This window comes from Vombatus ursinus, unplaced genomic scaffold (assembly GCF_900497805.2).
Source record: "Vombatus ursinus unplaced genomic scaffold, bare-nosed wombat genome assembly UNPS02014779.1, whole genome shotgun sequence".
In the NCBI taxonomy this organism is placed as follows: Eukaryota; Metazoa; Chordata; class Mammalia; order Diprotodontia; family Vombatidae; genus Vombatus; species Vombatus ursinus.
The window spans coordinates 24371057-24392758 of NW_020954557.1; the positions used below are offsets into that span (position 1 = coordinate 24371057).

A 21702-nucleotide genomic window follows, 5' to 3' on the forward strand; every position below is an offset into this window, starting at 1 on the left:
TGTGTGTGTGTGTGTGTGTGTGTGTGTGTGTGTGTGTTTGTGTACACACATGAAGACAGACACAGAGAAAGAGAGAAAGAAGCAGAGAGAGGGAGGAAGAGACAGAGAAAGGAGCATACCTGTCCCTCTTGTAAAATACATTAAAAGATAGAACAGTCATGTCTAAAGTTTTTGCTGTACTATTTTAAGGACTAGAGATATACATCAGAACATTTATGTCCTAATTTTTAACCTAAATATTATACTAACATAAAACTAGCTAATGGTGACAAAAATAAACAAACAAACCAGGAGTATCATTCTTTGGCTATTCACCTTAAAAAATAACAGGCCAGGGCTATGGATTAATAAGTATTTACAGACCAATAAAATTTATTCTAGTAATAAATGAGTAGTCACCTGCATTTCATCTAGTTTTGATTGAATGTCTGGAGGGAAGTCACCTGCTCCACAGTTAAAAGGGTCAAAAGGTTCTGCTCCAAAAAGGTCTCGTTCTAGAATAAAGGAAATAAACAATTTAGTAGCATGGAAATCACAGGACTTAGGCAATGAAAGCGTAGATTATTTTAATGGGAGAATTATTCACTTTGATTATTTTTGTTGCTCACATGAAATAATTATTTGGCCAATTCTCCATTTCAATTTTATGCTATGTTGACACAGCCTCCTATTAATCAAGTTATGGCCTAAGGAAACATCTAAAGAGCCTAGAAACACTTTGTTGAATATTATTATAATTTACTAATAATACATGTTAATAAGCTATTCTGTTACAGATAATTTAACTCATATAATTTAAAATGTCTTGAGTGAAGGTTTTGAAATTTTTCTTATCTTTTTTTTATTATGAAACTGACAAACACCAGTAAACAACAACATTTCTCTATATCTGCGATTCTTCACCTGAGGTCCATGAATTTGGTTTTGCCCAAGCTTAGCACAGTGCCTGCAACATGAAAGGAGCCAAGACAAAGTCTCGTTAACTTTATTTAAATATAATTTTTCTTACTAATCATAAATAGTTTATTTTATGCTTTTAAAAACATATTCTAAGATGGGCTCAATAAGTTTCATCAGACTGTCAAAGGAGTCCATGGTGCAAGAAAGGGTACCCTACCCTATACAAAAGGAGAACAGAAAAATGGGGACTGCATTTGAACTTCACACGCAGCTTGGGTTTTTTTTTTTTGTTGTTGTTGTTTTTATTTTGTTTTGTTTTTTTACATGACTCTGCAACATTGGCTAGCAATCTAATTCCATTATAAATGTATTATGATTGTGATTTCATATTTATAACACTTGTTCAATAAATATTCATTTATTCTATAAAAGGAACTCTTCTAGCTCCTATGAAACATTCAAAGATGTATGATTTCTTTGCTCCTGTTAAGCACTACGGGAGCATTAATACTATTCTCAATGTCATTACAAAGTTTCAAGAATGTAATACATGTTTTTTAAAATAACAAACTGTCTTCCATTTTAGACCATTCAGTTCCCCATAAATGACAGATAACGGGTCATGACCTCCCACTGGGAACCACTGATTCAGCCTCTGTGATGGAGGGCACAGATTAAAATACAGTAGGTGTAGTACCATTGAAAATAAATTTGTTGTATGCTAATTCACAAAAGAAATGAGCTATATTTCTTATGGACAAAACACCAAAGAAAAATGCACAGCTGAACCTTTATATTCTACTGGCCAACAAAAATGTCAGTGGCTTAATTAAGAAACACACAAATCCTTTACAATGGATTTACAATGGATTCAGAAAGAGATCTTACAGTGCATATTTACATGATATTGTACAATTCTTTAGCTAAAGAGATCAAAATGGCAAACTGCACTTTTAGAAAAATACAAATAAACTTAAACCCTACTAAATTTGTCAAATTTAGAGATCAAAAAGTTAAACAAAAAGACCTGGTTAACAAATCTTTTGGGAAGAGGATAAAGGTTTCCAATCTTCACTAGGCATCTGTGTTAAAATTGTACCTTTTAAAAAAAATATTTATTTTATTCTGAACTTAAGAAACAAAATAAGCATTTCCATAACACAGGAGAACAGAAAAAAGATGATTATACATGAAACTGCAAATCTATTATGTACAATTTATATTCCTTTTAAATATATAATAGCTATCATATAACTTTCTTTTTTTTCTTTCCTCCCCCACCCTAGGGATGGTTGCCATTAGACACAAATATCTGTGTGTGTGCGTGTGTGTGTGTGTGTGTGTGTATGTAAAACCATTCTATACATAATTCTATTTATTAGTTCTTTCTCTGGATGAAGATAGCATCTTCCTTCATATGTCCTTTGTAGTTAATTTGGGTATTTAAAATAGTCAAAATGACTTAGTCATTCAAAATTGTTCTTAAAACAATATTTGCTGTTACTGCTCATTTCACTCAATATTCCACATAAGTCCATCCATGTTCTTCTAAGATCACTGAGCTCATCATTTCTTATAGCACAGTAGTATTCCATCACAATCATACACCACAACTCATTCAACCATTTCCCAACTGACGGGTATATCTGTAATTTCCAGTTCTTTGTCACCACAGAGATAGCTGCTATGAATATTTCAGAATATATAGGTGCTTTTCCTTTTCCCCTAATCATCTTGGGAAACAGACCTAGTAGTGGTATTACTGGGTTGAAGGGTATAAGCAGTTTAACAACATTTTGGGCACAATTCCAGAATGCTCTCCAAATTTTATCTTGTTCTGGTCTCCGACTTCCACCTCCTAGTCAGTATAGTAAGTTTATAAGTAGCTAGTAAAAAGTGGCAATAGCAGGAAATTAGACTGCAAAGGGAAACCTGGACATATAAACTGTCTCAAGGATCAAAGGAGCACAATCTACAAATTTTATCATGTATTAACCAAAAATAGCATCCTGGTAATATGGGTTGAATCAGCGGAAGCTACCTAGGCACTTTTGTCAAGGCCTTTTGGTCCCTACAATATATAAATCCCAGACAAATTTCAGGCCTCCACAGAAAAGACCAGTAGATCACCCAATGATGTTGAGAATTTTGAAATGATATGGACATGTTAACTTTAAAGTTTTACTGACAACTTTGAACTAACCCTAGTTAGTTAGTTAGCACAGATAACCTGCCCAAAACCTTATAGAAACGAGAGCTCAATCTCCTGCTCCCCGAGTTCTCTTCCATCTCTATCCGGTTCATGCTGCCAAATGCTGCCAAATCCAATGCATCATTAGATGAGTGATTCTCTTTGCCTCTCTCCCTCCCCATCCTTTTCCTCAGGCTACCTGCCTTCCTTCACCACCCCTTCGCCTGTGCCCATGCCATCTGCATCTGTACTTACTGTGCTGTTTGCCTCCACATCCTCTATAGTTATAAAAATGTGATTACAATCCTATTTCCTACTGCCATTGTGGTCTTTTCCTGTGACTACCTAAAGAACCAGGCATGCCTGCCTTCATTTCATAATTTCATAAATTAATTATCAATTTGTCAGCCCTTTCAGAACAGAAGAATGGGGGAACGTTAACAGCCATTTCTTCACAAGAGTATTGTTTAGCTCTGTTTGAGGAAGTAGAGCCCTGGCACAATTTGCCTTAGCCAGAGGGGAATGATAAGAGCCACAGTAGGTGTCTCCCACTCTCCTAAGTGCCCATCTTCGAAATCCCTCTACATGGACTACTAGTCTTCCATTTACAATCTATATATGTTCTATGTACAAATTTTTGCATGTTGTCTCCTCCATTAGAATGTGAGCTCCTAGAGAGTGGGGACCATGTCTTTTGTCTTTATTTTTATTCCCATGACTTAGTGCAATACATAGTAGTACATAGATGGCCCTTAACACATTTTTGCTGACTAAGTAAGAATTCAAATGGCTTTCTGAACGTAAGTCAAGTGAGAGTTGAACTGGGAGCTTCAGAAGAGGCAGAAAAATACAGAGGAGTTCAAGGAAAAGATCAAAGAGCTCCCTTTCCAGTTCTAAATCTAAATGCTAATTACTATAATATAATCTTATGGTAAATATCTATTTTCTTCTCCGAGAAGCTTGGATGAGGAGAAGAGCTTTGACTGACAGAGCTGATTGAAGAGAACTATGGTTCTCCTCTGGAAGGGACTCTTACTCACCCCTTCCCCACTCATCCCCTTCCTCTATTACACCTACCTATGGATAATGAAGGGGTAGAAAGATCTTGCTGATAAAGCTGGAGCCCTCTTCTGACAAAAAGAGGCTTGGTAATGACAGCATTATTAACAAATGTTAGACAGGGTATTTGGTAAGCAGGAAGGGAGCTTGGCGAGCAGACTAGTTGAAAGGGAGCTGTGATATTCAGCAGTCATCAGTGGAAACACCCAATGCGAGGCAATGCCCAGGGAGGAGCAGAGTTCAGTGTGTCACAGTGTCAGAAGTGTGAGTTGTCCCTCCATGTATGTATTCCCTGGCTCCATATTGTAACCATGTGTGTAGCCCCTTACATGAATACTCTGTATGTCTATTCTTCCCACTGGGAATATGTATATTTGTGGTTTAGGGAACTGAACATTTGGAGGGGCAGGAGGATGTCCTGTTGTTACTTTTACTACTCTGCTATTTTGTTAATTGCCCTTGCTTTGACATATTTACTCTGGTCAGTTAATTAAAAAAAAAACAAAAACCAAACAAACCCTCTTCGGGGGCTTCTGGGTAATATTTTAGAAAGGATTCTCACAAAGTGCCTGCAACTTGGGATAGCTTTCTGTGTGAATAACTTACTCCCTAACTTAGAATAGTCTTCACCAAAGTTCTCTGGAGCAAGAACAAAGTTTTAGAATGAAGATTACAAACAAAACAAAACAAAAATAGATGCTCTATGGAGTCTCAAGGCTCAGCTCAAGTATCATCTCCTACCTTACAAAGCCTTTCCAATCATCACCTCCACACCCCTAATCTCTCCTCAGATGAAGTTATTTTTACATGTATGAATACATATAGAATCCTCTCAGAATTTAAGCACTATGAGAACAATTTTATTTTTTGTTTGTGTATACCCAGTGTACAGCACGTAACAGAAAAATGCTTGCTAGAATTGATGTTAAATTGAACGAAGGGAAAACAAATTGAATATCTCACGCAGTAATAGAAACATATATACATATATATGTTTATGTATATGTATACACGCCTATGTATATATATACACATATACACACACCCATATTTACATACATATGAGGCTTTTTAAGTTCCATTTCCCACACAATGATTTCAAATTGTTCATAACAGCAACATTAGTAATTTTGTTTATAAGTTGAAATGAACTGGCTTAGGGGTACAGAGTTTAACAAACAAAATATTTTGTTTATAGTAACATGAAGTAATAAAACAAAATATATAGTAATAAACATTATTTGGTTTGTTATGAATACCACATACAAAACAATAGAAATAGAATTGTTACAGAACGTACTTATCTCTGTAGAACGACTGGGTACTGGAGGAGGCTGGGTACCATTGCGAGTAGGTGTTGATGACTGAGGAGTTATGGGAGAAAAAGGAACCATATCAAAGATGTCAGTGGAAGGTAATTTAGGTGCCATACTGGCTGCCTGTAATAAGGATAATGACTGTTAGGGTAATATTTCATGTGAACAAATCATAGTACTGAACTTTCAGCATACAGATATAAGCAAAAATCAATCACAACAAAAAATTTTAAACAGGTACCAGCAAAGGGGCCAATAGCTGCTTCTGTTATAAATTTATAAAGGATGACAACATGGAGGACAACTGAAGTTAAGTATTCTGAAATGAATACCTTTTCCACATAGGCATTCTCCACCAAATATCTTTGGCTAGCTTCAGAAAATGGAAACTTTTTTTTTTTATTTTAGGCAAAACATATAAGGCCATTACTACCATTGAGAAAAACATGTAATAGCAAAAGGCAGGGACAGAGCTGCCTTGACAGGAAGGGTTTGGTTGAAATAAGTTAACAGTGTTACTATAAAACATGAAGTGGCCAAATGTGTAAGTATACCTGTATTGAAATACCTGGTGTGCCCAGAAAAAATAACCTTTGTGATAATTGTATATTTAAAATAACAAAAGCCCATTTAAGGTAAGGTATATCAATCTATAGATCAACTTGGAGATACAAATATAACAACTAAAGAACTAGTTCCAATAGATTTGGAAAGAGATGCTAACAAAAAAGATAATCCGTGTTTTCTGGAAAATAATAACATAATCCTCTCATGACTAAAGAATATTTTTAAAGTAATCTATATACTAACTTTAAATATTTATATTCGTTGTTGAATACTTGAATAAGGCACACTCAAGATTTACACTCTTATTAAAGACCCCCATTTTAGAAGTAACTACTCATTGAACACTAAGTTTATAAATAGTCAAAGATGCTAACGAGCATTCATAATTACTGTCACTACTATTGCCCAGAAGAGCCAATACTGCTACTTACTATCTTGGGGATCTTGAACAAATTACTGAACTCTCTGAAACTCAGTTTACTCATCTGTAAAATGAGGTGGATGGACTATTTGGCCTCTAAGATACCTTCCAGCTCTAAATCTATGAGTTTAAAATAAAAATATCAGGGAACTACAGAGTAATTTGTGAGGAGAACATATGTCCACCATTTTTAAGATGAACCAGAACGTACAAATTTAAAAAAACTGCATTTTCTGTGAAAGAAAACTCTAGAAAAGTGAATCACATCTTACAGGTAGCTAGGTGGCACAGCGGAAAAAACACTGGGCCTGAAGTCAGGAAGACATGCATTCTAATCTGGTTTCAGACACTTCATGTGTGACCATGGTCGAGTCACTTAATCTGTTTGCTTCAGTTTCTCCATCTGTAAAATGAAGGTAATAATAGTGCCTACTTTGCAGAGTTATGGGGATAAAATGAGATATTTGTGAAGAGCTTTGCACTAACACACAGTAGGTGCTTAATAAATGCTTGTTTCCTTCCTTCCATGCCCTAGCAATTGCTCTTGAAGGTCTGCCTTAGGCCCCTGCTCTGGTGAATTCCTCTTGGAACCTTAAATTTGAGGGAATGTCTTACTCACATTCCTTTCCTTGCTTCCCCCCGAATTCTCTGGACTTCTCCACCATGTCTCCACCTCCCTACCTCACCCTCTTCTCAGATATTTTTTATGTATTATTTTCCCTCGTTATGAGAACATAAGATCTGTGACAACTCAGATTATCCTCCATTTTTCTTGTATTTGTATTCCCAGCTCTGTGCCTGTAATACAGTAGGTACTTGATAGATGCTTGTAGACATATCTACTCAGTGACAGAACTAGAAACAAGGCCTTTCGACTCCTAATCTCAAGTATTCTTCCCATGATACCATAAGAATGGGAAATAAATGACTTCAGGCTGTAGAAAACTCTGAGGATTGCCCATTTTTCAGTAAGAAGTAGGTATGTGGGGGGCAGCCAGATGGCACAGTGGATAAAGCACCAGTCCTAGCTGTGTGACCCTGGGCAAATCACTTAACCTTGACTGCCTCACCAAAAAAAAAAAAAAGTAGATACATGTTAGATGAATAGGAAAGGAGGGAAATAGGCCGAGAACATGGACGCTTTTGAGCATTGCTCAAATCAGATAGTTATGCATGTCTATTCTTTCCCTTGAGGGCATGCTGTCTAAAGTAATATGAATTTCCAGGACATAATAACCAAATATATCTAACAAAGTATATTCCATAGCCCAATATAAATGGCCTTTGCTATACTGGGTTCAATTCTATAGTGGAAAGAAAGCTGAACTTGGAACTCTGGTTTTAATTGTGAAACCCTCTTAATCCATTTGCAATGTTATTATTGGAAAATGAGAATAATCTTTGATTTTGGGAGTTTGGGGAACCCCTTCACCAATAGAGATAGCAACCCAAATATGACTTAGTACCTAGAATCATAGTTCTAAAGCAAGCAGGAAGCTTAAAGGCCCCTTAGTTCAACCTCCTCATTTTTAAAGAGGAAAAAATTGAAGCAAATTCTAAAAAGTTCCCCTAACAAAAAAGGTTAAGTAAATTGTTCAGGATCACAAAGCTAGAAGGTTCAATGTGAATCCAGGTCTTCCTGACTCCAAGTGCAGCACACTTTCCCTATCACATCTTGCTTCGGTAATCATATTACAGTTATAGTTGTACACTACTGGTCTCAGGGGGTAGTTATGAGAAAAGTTATTTGAGAACCTTTAAGAGTCATCTATAACAGTGTGAGGCATTATGATGACTAACAGTTGCTCTTCTGTACTAATGTAACTAATTAAAATTGGAGTATTCCAGATGGATTGATAATAGCCTCTCCTTGTTCTGGGAACTTGGACAAGCCCCTTAAACTTTCTGTTTTCCAAGTTCCCAATACTCACTGAATATGATAGTTGCGATCTATCCAACAATTCCAGTGGACAACATTTATATAGCATATTAAGATTTGCAAAGTGTGTTTCCATATTTTATCAAATTTGATTTAATCCTTACTACAACAAGAAGATATGATTATTGTGCCCACTTTGTAAGATGAGGAAACTCATGACATGTGTGGTTAAGTTCAGGATCACACAGCTGTTTTTTTGGGGGGGGGATTGGTAAAAATTACTTTTATTTGTTTATTTCATTTTTGTCTTTATTTTTAATAGTATTTTGTCTCCCCCCCCCCATTATATGTAAAGACAACTTTTGGCATTCATTTTTACAAGATTTTGAGTTCCAAATTTTTTTCCTTATTGCCTAAGCCCTCTTCCTAAAATGGTAAGCAATTTGATATATGTTATATATTTACAATCACGTAAAACATATTTCCCTATTAGTCACAGTTGCGAAAGAAGAAACAGACCTAGGGGGCAGCTAGGTGGCACAGAGGATAGAGCTCCGGCCTTAGGGTCAGGAGCACCTAAGTTCAAATCTGGTCTCAGACACACAACACAGGACACTTACTAGCTGTGTGACCCTGGGCAAGTCATTTAACCTCGATTGCCTAGCAACAAAAACAAACAAACAAACAAACAAAAAACCTTTAGGGGTAGCTAGGTGGCACAGTGGATAGGGCTCTGGCCTTGGAATTAAGAGGACCTGAGTTTAAATCTGGCCTCAGACACTTGACACTTAGCTGTGTGACCCTGGGCAAGTCACTTAACCCTGACTGCCTCACCAAAAAAAAAAAAAAGAAGAAACAGACCAAAAAGAAAAAAAAAACACACACACACAAAAAATAAAGTAAGTTAAAAATGTATGCTTCAATCTGTGTGGATAACATTTTCCATCATGAGTCCTTTGTAATTGTCTTGGATTATTGGATTGCTGAGAAGAGCTAAGTCATTCACAGTTGATCATCACACAATGTTGCTGATACCATGTACAATGTTATGCTTATTCAGTTCATTTCATTTTGCATCAATTCATATAAGTCTTTCGAGGTTTTTTTGGAGTAGGCTATTCCAATAGTTCAGACCAGGTGAAGAAGGCCTACACTAGAGTGGGGCAGTATTAGAGAAGAGAGGGACACATATTTAAGAGATGTTGCAAACATGAAAATGATAGGTCTTGGAAACAGACTGGATACAGGAGGTGAAAAATATGAGTTGAGGATGACTCCTAGATTGTGAGCCTCAGGGACTAGGAAGAATGGGGAAGAACTTAGGGGAAAGATAATTAGACATATTGAGTTTAAGATGTATCCTGAGGATCCAGTTCAGTATGTCAGAAAGGCAGACAGAGATGTGAGATTAGAGGTCAGTCAGCAGAGAATTGGGAAAGACTTGGGGTACACTTGAGAGTTTTCATCGTAGAGATTGTAATTATGTCCATGGGAGCTTATGAAATCACTAAGTGAAGCACTACATAGGGAGAAGAGAATCGGGTCCAGGTCAGAAGACTGAGGGACACCAGTGGTTAGAGGGCATGACCTGGAAGAGGACACAGCAAAGGAGACAGAGAAGGTAAGGTCAGATAGGTAGAAGAACAAGGAGCGAATGGGGTTCTGAAAACCTATAGAGAAGAGAATATCAAGAAGAGAATGATCAACAGTATCAAAGGCTGCAGAGAGATCAAGAAGAATTAGGATAGGGAAAAGGCCATTGGGTTTGAATAAGACTTCATTGGTAATTTGTAATGGATCCAGTCAGAAGGGTTGTGTGATTTTCTCCATCTTCATTCACCAGCATGTGTGAAAGAGTGAAGGAAGCAAGTGGTGGGAGTGATCCAAGGATGAGGCTTGGGTGGGCATAATTATTTATATGATAAAGGGGGCTAAGAATTCAAGAAGGAGGACAGTGTAGAATTGAATTGGATCATCATCAAGGTGGGTGAAAGAGGAGAGAGTGGTTACTGCATGGGAAATGGCTTGGGAGAGAACTTAAGTGTCAAGGGATTGGAGGTCATGGTATGGAGCAAGAGTAGGGAAGTAAGCGAAGGCAGAGGGAGAGATCAAAAGTTAACAGATTACAGTTGGATAAGAGAAATTCAGAATTCCTGATCACAGAAGTTTAATATTTGTGGGGGGTAGCAAGATTAAGGGCTTGTGTGTGGCTGAAGCGGGGTGCAATAGTAGCTCATGGAAAGCAAGTAAGTTGAGGAACTGAGTGATTAGGGAATGTTGAAATCCCCTAGTATGAGGGAAGGAGTTGGGGAGGACAGAAAAATTATAAACCAGATACTGAATTCATTGAAGAAGGAAGATGAATAACCTAGGGATATGTAAATAACAGCTACCAAGATTTTGATTGGGTGGTAGAGATGTATATAATGAACCTCAAAGGAATAGAAGTTACTGAGTGATAAAGGAAGGGTGAGAACCTGAAAGTGGCAATGAAGATGAAGGAGTATTCCAACTATCCCTCCTTGATCTATGAGCCAACGGGAATGAGTGAAGTTGCAGCCAGTACTGGAAAGGGTGGCCAGCCGAGGCTTATCATTAGTGAGGAGCCAGGTTTCAGTAAGAGCTAGTAGATGGAAGGAGTGGGAAAGGGAAAGATTTAAGATGAGAAGTTTATTGCCTATGGAATAGGCATTCCAAAGGCTACAGTGAAAGAGTTGGGTGGTATTTGGTTGAAACCCTGAGGTAGGAAGGTTAAGAGGTATGGCAGTGATCAATCAGGTAGTGGGAGGCAGGAAATGAATTTTGGATAATCAGAGTTACTAGGATGTGAAGAGTATGATTAGGTATGAGGAGGATGGTCACTGAGTGAGGGGTGCCACTCCTCTTCTCAATGGAGATTGGAGATGTAAGCAAGTGCAATATGAGGTGGGAAGCCCCAGGTCATATGGGTGACCTCACTTCACAAATCTTCTTCCTTCCAAAGGCTGGAAATTAAGGCAAGAAAAGGGCACAGCTAGAGATGCAAGCTGATTCAGCACAGCAAGATAAAGATGTGCCATTCCCCACCAGTTTTCGTTTCCCTCAAAAGATGCTGCAGTAGAAGGTGGAAGGCCTGAAGACAGAGGATAGGTTGCTCTTCTTTGCACCGGATGTTCTCCACATTCCAGTGGGGAGACTGGGCTGGCAGCAGGAAGTGGAGGTTTCCTTGCATGAAAATAGATGTAAGTCATTGCTTTGGGCAGACAGAAGATGCCCAGCCGGACCCTTTGCAGCCTACTCTCAGGGTACATGCTAAGACAAAAGGGAGATAACCCAAAGGGCTCATGCAGCCTGAGGTCTCCTCACCTGAGGAGGGTGGCTATGAGGCAGCAGCAGGAAGTAACAGACTCCCTGTGCAGGGGAAGTCTTTTCATGTAGACGCGAGATCGCCAGCCTGGTCTCTTACTGCCTTGCCTCGAGGGACATACTGTGCCCCACCAAAACGAAGCTGATGTTCAAACTTAAGCGAGTTGTTGGAAATCAATTATTTTAATGGGCAATTGGATTTGAATTCTGATTTGCCTCAAAATTGTTCTTAGAGTGTTATATGAGTACAAAGTCATGCTCCAATATTCATTGCACACTGCAAAATTAGAATAACTCAATTTTAAAACAGGAATGGACCTTAGAAATTATCTAGCAGAAGATCTTCATACTGCAAAGGTTTCACATTTCTATAGGACTAAGGATTTAAAAAGCTTTCCTCAGCCAGGGAGAGAGATAATACTTTGTTAATATCCTCCTTTTGGAAAAGAGGAATCTGGACACAGACACTAAGCTACTTGCCATTATCATATGGCTAATTTATTAGCATAGGCTGTCCCTCACTACAGAATACAGCTTCTTCATTCTTGTATCCCCAGTCCATGGTCTGCAGTCAACATTTAATAAATACCTGTTGAACGGTTCCAATTCCAACTGAGTGCCATTTCCATTTTCTGAGCAACCTCTTTCACTACAACTAAATATATTTCTAGTAAGTCAAAAACATGAGTATGCCTAATGCATGTTCTTTTTTGACTAGCTTATGACTCTGCCTAGTTTTATTAGTTAAGAGAGACAGCATGGCTTTACAGTTTAAGAACTTGCCTTGAAGCCAGGATGACAAGTCTGGCCTGTTACATACACTGGCTATGAGATCCTCGCCAAGTAAATGAACCTGTCAACACACGAGGCAACTCTGTAAGACTCAGATGCAGAAAATGTAATGACCTGCACTAGTAGAAGGAGTTTTCTCATCTATTAATTCCCTATAGCAATGAAATCACAGGAGCAGTTCTTGTCCATATAGAATAAAGACATCTATTAAAGTTGGGTAAAAATGAAAATAAAAAAATAAAAATACATAACTATAATATAAATGGAAAAATCTACATATATACATATGTATACAAATATATGCACAGGCATAGTTTTATAGCTTTCTCATGTAATCAGATCATATATCCTTCACTATATATACAGTGGAATTACTAATGTCTTCTTTGCTAACCAGCCTGGTTAATTTACTTGTCTTTATACTAAAACACGACTCCAAATTTATGATGATAGAGTCCCAGAATTTCAGTTCAATAAATTCTTATTATTTAGTCCAACTCTCTCATTTTACAGATGAGGAAATAGAAGCTTTAAAAGCCTAAATGTAAGCAGTAGAATATTGGATAAAGGGGTGGCCTTAGACTCAGAAACGCATACTGACTGTGTGGGCCTGGGCAAGCCAATTGACCTCTTGGTGCTCCGGGCAATTGAGCATATAAACTGCAAAGCAGCTGCCCATCTTCCCATCTGCCTATCAACAGGAGTTCTCTACACCAAAGTCCAGTCCAAAATAATTAATCAAAGCTGTTAAGAGATCACATTTCATAGTGATTTAAAGTTTGTTTTTGTTTTTTTTTTTGGTGGGGGGGAATGCTCTGCAGCACTTTGCTCAAAACAACCCTGGGAGAAGAGTTGAGCAAAAATTCTTCTCTCTCTTTTATAGATGAAGAAACTGAGTCTAAGATAGGTTAAGCTACTTGTCCAGAGTCACACAACTATTAAGTGGCACAGCCAGGACCTCGAATCAGGGTCTTCAGATTCCAAGGTAAATTTGAGAGCCAAAGTGCTTTTTCCATTCTATGACCATATCTTTCAATAGTACCTAGCAGAGCATGTAGTAGGGGCTCAGTAAATATTTGTCACTTTAAAATTGTTAACTACATTTTTAATTTGAGCTTCAGTACAAAAGTAGTGGTTGAAAATCATATGAAGTCAAGTAGAAATTATCCATGATGTCACCATGATTGAAAAAAAATAAAATAAACAGTTCCTCTACGACCTATGACAAATCATGTCTGGGTAAGGATACTATTTTAGTATCTTTACCAAGGATACTGTCTTTAAAAGGTTCCCCCAGTTAATGACCAAAATGGCCCAATTTAAGGGTTTTTTTTTAAAAGTTTTATTATGATACTCATAGAAAAGGGTATAGTGTTTAAAATATTACACTGAAGAGTTTGATTAATTTTAGAGAAGTATTCTAGAAAGAAATGATAATGTCAGTATACCTGGGTATTAAGATGTAAAGTCCAAAGCTATACCAAAGTCTGTCGATTAGGGGCAGAAGCATCATCCCTGCTTATTTGAGACAGGAAACTAGTTGGCTGAATTTGATTCCTTATAAAGGAAGGAATTCAAGCTCAGAATATTCCAATCTCTGTGTATGTTTCAAAAGTGCCAGCTCTCTCACCAAGCTATTAGGCTTATGAAATACGGATGAGAAAATACAACTGCCAAATCCAAAGCAATTTAATGATGTGCAGTGGCATTTCTGGCATTAGTTAAATACATATTCTGGTTGGTCTTTCTAAATTTAAGTGGTCTGGAACTTATTTTTAAATGTCATTTTAACCAGATAAGAATTTTTTTTTAATGAAACACATGCTGTCCAATAAAAGAAATTATTTTGTGTGATAGATCTTCTTGCTAAGGTCAATATGGGGTGTCTCAAAAGTCTAGTGCACTAAGTCCCAAAATGCCCTAAGACTTTTGGGACACCTTATGTTTAAGCTGAAAGAATCAATATTTTAGAAACCATTTAACATAGATATACAGTATTATAATTTATCTAGATTCACTGCTCCCTCAATGGTCTCATGTTTTGAGGGCTGTACTTGAGCTGTAAGAGACTCTATCTATGACGTCTGAGTTTCTATACAAAGGGGACCCCTCTACTCATCAAATGCTCAATTAAGGACAAGTATCAAATGATTAAGACACTCAAAAATAACTTTCAATTGTGTGGTTTTTTTTTCTAGGTACTTTAAGTAACATTCAGTTTAGTCTTTGGTGGTTTGGCTTTTAAATCATAATGATTTTTTTTCCAATCTTTACCTTCCTCTTCCTAACAATTGTAGCATAAATTGTTTCCGATCCTATCTGTGTATAATGAATAAATTAATGAATTCATGAAAGCACCACTATTTAAAAAAAGCTTAATTTTTGACTAATATCTACAAAAACAAACAAACAAACAAACAAAAAACCCAAGAGTTTGCTAAACACAGATGTTAACTCTTTTGGCAATAAAAGGATACAAAGGTCTTTTAAAAATATAAGCCTAAGAAAACATCTTAAAATAAAATAATACTATCCTTTATCTTAAATTGCAGGGAGGAAACATTTGCAAGGTTCTAGAGAAAAAAAAAAAAGAAGTCCTTGAATTTATTTCCCAAATTACAATGGGAAAATTTTAATTTTTTCCCCTCAAATTATGTTTTCTTCTATATCTTCAAATTGGTTCATTGTAATTCGGTCTAAAAAAAGAGTTGAGATTATGATAACACAATTTTTCCCAGCACATATTCCCCCATATTATTGGAAAATAGCATTTTCAAATGTTATTCCAATTGTAGTTACCTTAGGGCAGGACTGAAAACTAAGGATTCTGACCTTCAAGCAAACTGAATTAGGGTTGACTGTGGCACTTAGGTGTAAGCTGGCTGCTAAGGAGGTCACCAAGGGAGGGAAAGAGGCAAGGCAAAGCTGTACCAGGAAAAGCTCACCTGGAGTGTGGGAAGGCCCTAAGATCCCACCTCAGGCAATTCTGTGCTGATATTGCCGCTTGTCCCAGGCATATTTAGGGTGAGATCGATAATATGGATGTCTGGGCCCTGTGTTTCGATGCAGGGTACAGAGGGCAATATGACTCAAGTAGGTACAGTCAGCCCGGCAAATCAATATAGATAGGTTCCCCTTCAGCGAGTTCAGAACACATGTGGTATGGCCTCTGATCCCTAACCCTTCCCACCCATTCTCAACTTCAGGGAAACAGGATGAGAAGGCACAGCAATGGTGCAAGGTGGGACTCTGGAGATGCCTGTGAGGGGCAGCTGCACTTACCCTCCCTCCCTGGATGCTGATACTATGGAATAAAGTTCTGGAAATTTTGCCTATGGTTCTTCTTTAGTGTATTTGGAGGGCACCTTTTTAGAAGAACTTTTTAGAGAAGATACAACCATAGAGATGACTAAAAAGAGAAGGCATGACTTATAGCAACAGTTATGCATTTCTTCATAATCTTCATATTTTCTTCATTTCCAAAACACCAACATATCCATCGTCTCATTTTGCCATCATAATTATCTTACGTGATAAGTACTCGTAATATTACACAAAATGGAGAGACTAAGGTAGAGATTAAATGCTTTAGCCAAGTTGAAGAATCAGCTAGCATGACAATTATGTCAAGAATCCCAATCTAATACTCTTTAGGCTAGATGACTCCATTTCCTCTTCATCTTCTTTATAAAAGAATAATTATGAGAAAATCCACTTTTCTGGGAGTAGGGGCAGGGAATTTTGGTCTGAAGCACCTGTGGAGCAACGTGCAAGTTTAATATATCAAGGTTCTTCACGAGTGGCTTTTTGTGAAATTGAGCTTTACTAATCTCATCTTTCCTATCAGAGCTGTCTTCAATAGTAGTTGAGAAAACAAAAGGCAAAATTCTAATTATTGTTTACCCAAGGCTTCTGGAAGGAAGGAAGGAAGAAAAGATGAAAGGAAAAGAGAGAGATCTAGATTCTTATCCATAAACATCTTATCAAATCTACTCAGTAGTCACATATAAGGGTATAAAAAGAGAAGATTTTACCCAGCTACAATAACTTGAATTAAAAGGGTGTTGGATTTTATTCAGCAAAAGAAAGCCCAGTAATCTTTAGCACTTCAATTTTATTCATTTAACATCCCAGTAAATTGAATGCACGTTGCTGGCCCCAAAAATGAAATAAGTATATGTGTGCACAGGCATACACACACACACACACACACACACACACACACACACATGTGCGCGCGTGCGCGCGCGCAGTAAAGTGAAGAATTTGATTTAACTCTTTTTGCCTGCCATTACAGAAAAGGGTCCAACTGCTAGAATGACTTGATGGGTGAGAGCAGAGTTGACCCCATTTTCCAATATAAACATGAGAAGCACTACCATGTGAATGTAATAAATGAAAATCAGATTGTTCCTAGATAATTAGTACCAAATGGTGAAAAAACCAACTTCTAATCTACTGCCAAACCACTAGAACACAGAAGAAAAGCAAACAGCACAGTCAAGTAATGGAAATTTCTCTGTGCATCTAAATGATTGTATAAAATAAGAGACCAAATTCCAGAAATCAGTTAAAACATTTCAACAGTCCCAATGTTACATAGGGTTGTAGTAATATCGACACTCTCAAAACTGGTAACCACAGATGGAAACCACAGTTTTGGAACTACAGTATGGCGCCTAGTATACTGTAAGTGTTCCCTTTGTGAACAACAACAACAGAAAACCCACAAATGGGAAAATTTGACCAAAAAACCCATGTAAATCCATACAACCACCTCCTGGACATGAGTGATCCTGACTCATCATGCCTATGAGGCACTGAAGAGAAATCAAGAAAGGGGCAGGGAAGCAGTTTGATCATCTCTCTGTTTTTAAATGGTTTACCATCACTTTTTATTTTAATGTTAAACAAGTAAGATATTTGGTATGTCATTTTTTTTCTGCTAGCTCTAAATTATTCCATGATCTCATTGATTGGCAACATTTACACTGTTAGGGTGTTAACTTGGATCATAAAACAATAACCACAAAGCTCTTTGGTACAAATACTGGTCAAATATGCAAAAATATCTTGAAAAAAGGAACTATATGACCATGTATTTTATACTTGTTATTTTAAATTATTACCCTCAGAGGATTGTGACAGAATCAAATGTACATAATTTATAAGTCTGATGAAAAACATTTATGTTTTTAAGTCCTGTAAGATTTTGCTTTCTCAAACATAAATCATATCACTGAGGTACTACTGCAAACTTCCACTGAAGACTTAATTGTTCACATAAAAGTCTGAAATAAATTGTGCTTATGAAACCACAAGAGCAAGCCTAAGAGTACTTGTAGAAATCTATAACAAAAAACTGAATATAAAAAATAATTCTGTCACACTTGCCATCAAAGTTACATTTGGGATAGAAAGTCCTCTGGAAAAACCAAATTAGGTTTTGTATTTCATTAAATGTCAACTTAAGGCTTATTTTAGTGTTTGTGAGATGCTGAAATACTTTTTCAGAAAGTTTGATAGAAAGAAGAATTAAAACATGTACTTTGAGTCATTTCTCAGAAGAAGTGCATTTATATGGTAGATGTATTGATTAGAGGTAGGTAATGATGGTAGTTGCCTAGGGCATAACAGGCAGAGGAATACAACATGGAGAGCAATTCTTTTCATGATTACATTTTAAAACATGACCATATTTTAACATCAGTGAAGTCTATTCTCCACTGTATACAGCTATTTGTTTTATAATATCCAATTCTATGCAGTTATGTGTTATTTAATTTAAAACTTTGTAACATAGGGGTAGCATCTGAAGGTCCTGAAACTTTCACCTTCTATCTTTGGCCACACTATACACTGTTCGCTAGTAATGACAAGATCTTTTGATGAGACACATTTTCCTTCCTCAGATCCATGTCTCTGAAACAGAGTAAGAATAAAATGTCAAAATAATAATAAAATTCATATGGAGGCAAAAAAGGTCAAAAATCTCAAGGGAAAATATTTTTAAAAAGTGGGAATGAAGGAGGCCTAGCAGTGCCAGTTCTCAAATTATATTACGAAGCAGTAATTCTCAAGATAATTTGGTAGGAGGTAGAAAATATAGAGATTAGTCAGTGGAAAAAGATTAGCTATACAACATATTGAAGAAAATGTAACTATTACTCTAGTATTTGATAAATACAAACACTCCAATTACTTACTGGAATGAGGATTCACTATTTGACAAAAACTGCTGGAAAAGGGCCACAGTTTATATAACTCTGCCAACAACACATGAATGCCATGTGTTGGATTTGGGGAGACTACAGGTCAGCAACTGGAAGACTGTCCTTTAATTTCTGATTATAATTGACAAGGGTACTTAAGTTATCATATGTGGTCAAGTCAGCAGTGAAAAAAAAAATCTTTAAATGTAACATACTAGTTTACCAGAACTTACATTTACACCTTTGATTTACTGCTGAGTCAAATGAGGCCTCAGAATATAACTCAAAGTTATTTTGAATTTAACTTCTCATTATTAGTGATTTTGAGCACTGTTCATATGAGTTTTTGGTAACCTGCATTTCTTCTCTTAAGAAGTACAATTTCTTGTTTTGTTTTGTTTTTTAACTATTTATCTATTAGGAAATATTTCTTTGATGATTTAAAAACTAGCTTCCTTCATGAATGCCTTTCAATTTTATACAATCCAAATTGCTGATCTCCTGTCATCATGTTTAGTCAAAAACTCTTTCCCTATGAATAGTTACAAAAGTAATTCCTTCTTTTCCTTTTATATCTGGGTCCTATAACTATGTAGAATTGCATATGGTATGAGATGTTGGTCTAAACATAATTTCTGCCATACTTTTCTAGAAGTTTTTTTTTGTTGAACAGTGAGTTCTTATTCCAGTAGTTAGAATCTCCAAATTTATAAAATACTGTGCTATTATGTTTGTTTTCTTCCATATGTTGTACACTTAATCTGTTCCACTGACCAACTTCCCTATTTTTAAATAGTAACAAAATAATTATTGATGATTACTGCTTTGTATTACAGTTTGAATTAAGAGACTGCTAGGTCTATTTCCTTCCTTGTTTCCCCCACTGTTTCCCTTGAGATTCCTGACCTTTTGTTCCTCCAGATAAAATTTTATTATTATTATTTTTAATCAATAAACAACAGGCAATAAACATTAAATGCCTACTACAATGCCTACTATAGCACTATGCTAAGTGGTAGGGATATAAATACAAAAAGCAAAATACAGTTCCTATCTTCAAGGACCTTACAGTCTAAAGGGGGAAGACATTGCACAAAAGGAAGTAGAAAAGGTGGATGGGAGCATGGTGAGTCTCCAAGTAGTGCAGCCAGCTGAGAAATGAGATGTTGGAGCTGAGCTGTTTTCCAAAATGGAGGTTTGGAATTCATGGCCCCACCATTTAATTAGAGGCAGAGGTTAGTAATGAGGTGCTGAGATCTCATAGGATGATGAGGTTATCCCAATAGTGAGCTTCCTGGGGCATAGTGGAAACGTGAGTGAAGTCCTGAAGTAATATAGCCAGGCAAAAAACGAGGAGTTAGATTTCTGAGCTAAGATCTCTCCTTGAAAGGAGGTTTGGTTTGTAGTTCATGACCCCACCCTCTAATCAGAGAGGCAGAGAGGATGGTAAATCTTTGTTAGTTTAATTGGTATGGCACTGAGTAAGTAAATTAATTTAGGTATTATTGTTATTTTTACTATATTGACTATCCAGAGACAATAACATAATAATTACTTAGTTTTGTCTTTAATTCCGTAGTTTTATTCATCTACTTCATATATATATATATATGTACATATATATATATATATATGTACATATATATTTTTTTTAGCAAGGTGAACTCTCAAATATTTTATACACTTCACAGCTATTCTGAATAGAATTTTTGTAGCTCTTAGGGTTTTATTAGTTAGATGTAGAAAAGCTGATAATTTATGTTGATTATATTATCTTCTGATACTTTGCTGAAATTATTGTTTTAATTAACTTTAGGTGAATCTCTAGGTAGACAATATTTCATCTACAAAAAAGTGATAATTTGTTTCGTCTACCATTCTCCTGATCTTATCAGAATGGTCTCTAATCAGCTTTCCCATTATGTAGAAAACTAGCTCTACATTCTAAATAGATGCAATTTATCAAAACAAGGAAAGAACAATTTACTTCTATGAGTACTTGTGGTTTTAACAGAAATAGGTACTATATTGAGTCAAAAGTTGCATCCATGGATATCATGTGATTTTCATTTTTTTTTATAATTAACATGGACTATTATGTTTGATAGCTTTCCCAGCATCGAACTGTTCTTGGTAAAAAAACAAAAAACAAAACAAAACAAAACAAACAAAAAAAGCCACAACCAAGCCATACTACATAATCTATCTAATATGTCGCTAGAGCTTCTTTCCTAATATTTGTTCCAATTATTTGCATATTTGACATTCATTGGTGATACTGGGACAGCTCTGGAAGGCTTCTGGCCAGCTTAAGTTGTATGAAGGCACTTATTTGAATTTTTTGGTCATTATACATACTGAAACTTTTTTAGATGTTGAATGATACACGGGAGAACTGGGCTTCTCTTGTGAACTATGATGCCACCATCTTAACTTCAAGTCCATATGTAAACACTTAAAGATCCCTTGCTCTCTATGTTCCTGCCATTGGTGCCTCTCATCTTTCTCTGTACCGTTGATGATGCTCTTTGCCATGTTGGCTTCTGTCTTCCCAGGACCCTTAGTTTCAACTGTTGAAATTGCTTTTAATGTCCACTTCAGGTGCCACTTCAAGAAGCCTTTCTTGATTCTCTCCACAAGATACAGTGTTTCCACCCCCCCTCAATTTTCTCATAGTACTTCTAATACATTCTAACTTGCACCATAGTAATTTGTGTATATGTTCACGTTCTCTTATTCTCCACACTGCACATAACTTTCTCCACACTGCACCTTTTTCCTCACCTATAGAACTGCCCTCCTAGGAAATGTCATACTAAGGTCCTGCTCTCCTGATTGGAGATTCTCCCTTGATAAAATATTTTTGGAAGGACTGCAGCCATACTTCACCCTTCTCTCATCTTGACTTTCTACAGACTCAACTTCCTTCTCCTTACCTTCTAGCATTCCTATAGGTATTGTCTTCCACTGTTAAAATGTAAGCTTCCTGAGGGTATAAAGAAAGCTCTTAGCATAATGTA

At 36.5% G+C, this 21702-nt stretch overlaps 1 protein-coding gene across 5 annotated transcripts in view; it reads right to left on the reverse strand.

Moving 5' to 3' along the window:
- Positions 1-21702, reverse strand: part of GULP1 (GULP PTB domain containing engulfment adaptor 1) — a 370686-nt gene that overhangs the window by 17237 nt on the left and 331747 nt on the right. For 4 of the 5 annotated variants that reach the window (XM_027865950.1, XM_027865951.1, XM_027865949.1 and 1 more), the window contains 2 exons: positions 5451-5589; positions 400-494 (listed from right to left, as the gene is read on the reverse strand). In XM_027865950.1, the coding sequence (XP_027721751.1) occupies positions 400-494; positions 5451-5589 (234 nt within the window). Of the gene's footprint in view, positions 1-399; positions 495-5450; positions 5590-17938; positions 18393-21702 lie in introns of those variants that run through there. The other variant, XM_027865952.1, reaches the window with a different exon arrangement.